We start from the raw sequence: 3,165 nt of genomic DNA, 5'->3' as shown, positions 1-3,165 counted from the left end.
CTGTCCTGGAACTCACTTTGTAGACCAGGCTGGCCTCGAACTCAGAAATCCACCTGCCTCTGCCTCCCAAGTGCTGGGATTAAAGGCGTGCGCCACAACTGCCCACCGTGAACTCTGGTTTAGCATTGGTTATCTTTAGTAGTGATTTTTTTGAGGTCAAACCCAGGGACTCACTCATGTTAAATGAGCATCTACTCTCCAACCTTCTTTCTCTTTGGAGACAAGACTTCACTGATTGACCCGGGAAGACCCTGATCTCAATAGAGATCCTCCTGCCTCAGCTTTCTCAGGCCTAGGACATGGCATTAGGATGTTTCTGTTGCTAATTACTTGTAATAACGATGATGACAGGATAGTTTCGAGCCTTGGGCGGTGGTCTGGGGAGGGACAGAAGCCAAGCAGAGGCGTCCCCGTGCCTCCGGAGTAGCCTTTGACCCTGGCTACTTAAAGGTTTTGAAAGCAGAGATTTTTCAAAGCCCCATTGATTTTTTTCCCCCTCATCTGTCTCAGATCTTGCCTGGCTGTGAATATCACACAAAGCCGCCGGGCTGCTCGGCTCTCCTGGTCATTTCCTGGGTGGATGGCAGCTTTCTGGCTGGATGTGCTAAAGTTTTTCCATAGCCCCAACCTGCTCTATTTATTCCAATAAATCCCAGGAAGAGGGTGGGGATACACATTCTTCCCTGACAAACTTTTCCTGCTCTACGGATTATTCAAGGTGGAAGCTAAACACCTTCTCCTCAGAATCCAAGGAGTGTGTGTGTGTGTGTGTGTGTGTGTGTGTGTGTGTGTGTGTGTGCAGGGTGACAAAAAGGGAGGGGAGTGGATCACAAATTCTGCTCTGCTGGGAAAAGCCAGGGCTGCTGTCTAGTGGAGCTGGGAGGTACCACACAGCCTCAGGTTGGCCAGGCTCTTGCTTCCGACTGGACCAGTGAGGGAGCAGAGCCGAGCACAGGGCTTGTAATTCATTATCCCTAAAGATGGGGCCTGCTTCATATTCTTCTTCATCAAGGAGACAAGGGGGGGGAGGGAAAAAGACGCCTCGCCAGCCTCCACTCCCTTAATAGCACCACTATTTGCCGATTTGTTTGGTAACATATGGGTTTGCTCTTGTAAACTTGACTCTTAATAATAAAACAACAGATGGTGGAGGAGCCTTTCCTCCCAGCACTCAGGGGCCTAATGGGATGCTGGCGGCTGGGGCAGGGCTGCGTTCCCCGCATCCCCGTGTTCCCCCGCAGCGTCCCCTGCCACGCGGCACCTTGGCTGCGGCGCGCTTGCACAGCTAGCCCCGGCGACTGCTATTTAAAAACCTGAGCAATTTTCTGGTGTGTGCACCGACCTGCTTTTCCCCTGTCTGATTGATTGAGGCTGTTTGTCAAGTGCTGCCATCGAGTCGCTAAAAAGAAAGGTGCCCTGGGGAGCAGCTAAGGATCTCGATGTAAAACTTCTAATATGTTTTATTGCAACTTGTATTTCAAAAAAAAAAAAAAAAGGCAGGCGCCACAAAAGGCTTTGTCTGACATTGGCCTGGGAGCTTCTACTACCTCCAGGGCAAGCACCGGGGACAGCGAGTAGCCAGGTAATTGAGGTGCAGAGAACAGCTTCTCTGCTCAGGGTCCCCCTTCCTGGCAGCCTCCTGGGGACCCACACCTACGCAGGGCAGAAGTGGCACAAAGAACTCTTATTTCCCTTAGAACAACAGCAGGCATCCCAGTGACTCCCAGTTCAGCAAACTAGGGTCACCTCAGAGATGCTCGCCGAAGAAATGGACCATGCATCTACAAAAGGCTGATATGGGAGAGAGATGCTTCGGGAAGGGGTTCTATCTTGTATCCTGTGGGGATCAATTTGCCCTTATGCCACAGGCCTCAAAAGTCCCACAGAGGCAGCGATGTACCTTTGCATACTCCATCAGATCATTTCGGCCCTTGAACCGGTTGTAAAACTCAGGCATCCTCCAGGGGGCGATGACCTGCACACAGGACAAAGGGGTCAGGACCACGGAGAGCCCAGACACACACACACACACACACACACACACACACACACACACACCACACACACACACACACACACACACACACACACACACACACCCCTTTGGGGTAAGAGTAAGGAGTCTTTTGCTGTGTCCCTCAGAAGATTCAATCCATTAAGGAGACTAAGGAAACATTACTGGGTTGTAGAAAGGCCTGTGTTCTATGGTCAGATGGCTGTGTATCCTTCCCGGCCTCAGTTTCTCCAGCTGACACCAGAGTGTCTGAAGGGAAATGAGCTTCGTGGCTCAGTGACCCCCGTGAACTGAACTGGGGTGGGAGAGAGATGGGATCATCTCCCTTTGCTGCAGTCCCCCGTAAAGCTGTGGGGGCTCAGGGAGGGGGCAACTGGGGAAGAATTCCAGCCATACTTATTCCTCTTGGGCCCCCGCAGGCCTGCGGGCTTAGGGACAGGTCTTGGAGAAGCAGAACTCAGCAGATTACCCAGTGCAATGTCACTGGTGTGGTGGACATGGTGGGGTGGGGTGGTACTCGGGTCCTGACACAGCAGCCTTTAATCACGCCCGGCCCCGAGAGCATTCCACGTTCGGCTGGGCTCCCAGAGACCAACTAGCTGGGGCCCCTGCCCCTGGGCCACCACAGCCTCTGGGCTTGGCCTCTGTAAATGGAGGCCCCGAAAATAGTTATCGCAGCCTCTACAAGTGACCGTGGGAACTAGAAGCCGAGGTGGAAGGAGGGGCTCTGCCCGAGGCCGGGCATTGCAGCTACTGTGGGGGGCGCCCTCGGAGGCCTGGCCTGCAGAGGTCAAATGTATCAGAACTCATTACCACTCACTTCCAGGCCAGTTCCGTCCCCAGGCTGGGGACAGGGAAAGGTGTGCCACAGAGAGGAAGAAGCCCAGGGGGCTGGAAAGGGCTGGGTCCCCTGAGGTTACCAAGGAGCTCCAGTCGAGGCTGCACAACCAGATGCAGCCACTCCGGTAAGACTGGGTCTGGAGGGCCAGTACCAAAAGAGAACCCAGAACCCTCTTTAGCAGTTTGGGAAAAGCCGATCCCATGTTGGATAACTTCTTGGATACATGGGGTTCAATAAAATATTAAATGATTATGTTATCCAATTCTCTCTCTCTCTCTCTCTCTCTCTCTCTCTCTCTCTCTCTCTCTCT

General features: G+C 53.0%; 1 protein-coding gene across 2 annotated transcripts in view; it reads right to left on the bottom strand.

The window, feature by feature from the left end:
- Ass1 (argininosuccinate synthase 1) overlaps positions 1 to 3,165 on the bottom strand; it is a 49,810-nt gene that overhangs the window by 29,676 nt on the left and 16,969 nt on the right. For both annotated transcript variants that reach the window (XM_029536004.1, XM_021193097.2), the window contains exon 7: positions 1,901 to 1,975. In XM_029536004.1, coding sequence (XP_029391864.1) covers positions 1,901 to 1,975 — 75 coding nt within the window. The remainder of the gene's footprint in view (positions 1 to 1,900; positions 1,976 to 3,165) is intronic.

This window comes from Mus pahari, chromosome 3 (assembly GCF_900095145.1).
Source record: "Mus pahari chromosome 3, PAHARI_EIJ_v1.1, whole genome shotgun sequence".
NCBI lineage: Eukaryota > Metazoa > Chordata > Mammalia > Rodentia > Muridae > Mus > Mus pahari.
This window is presented reverse-complemented; position numbering and strand designations above follow the sequence as displayed.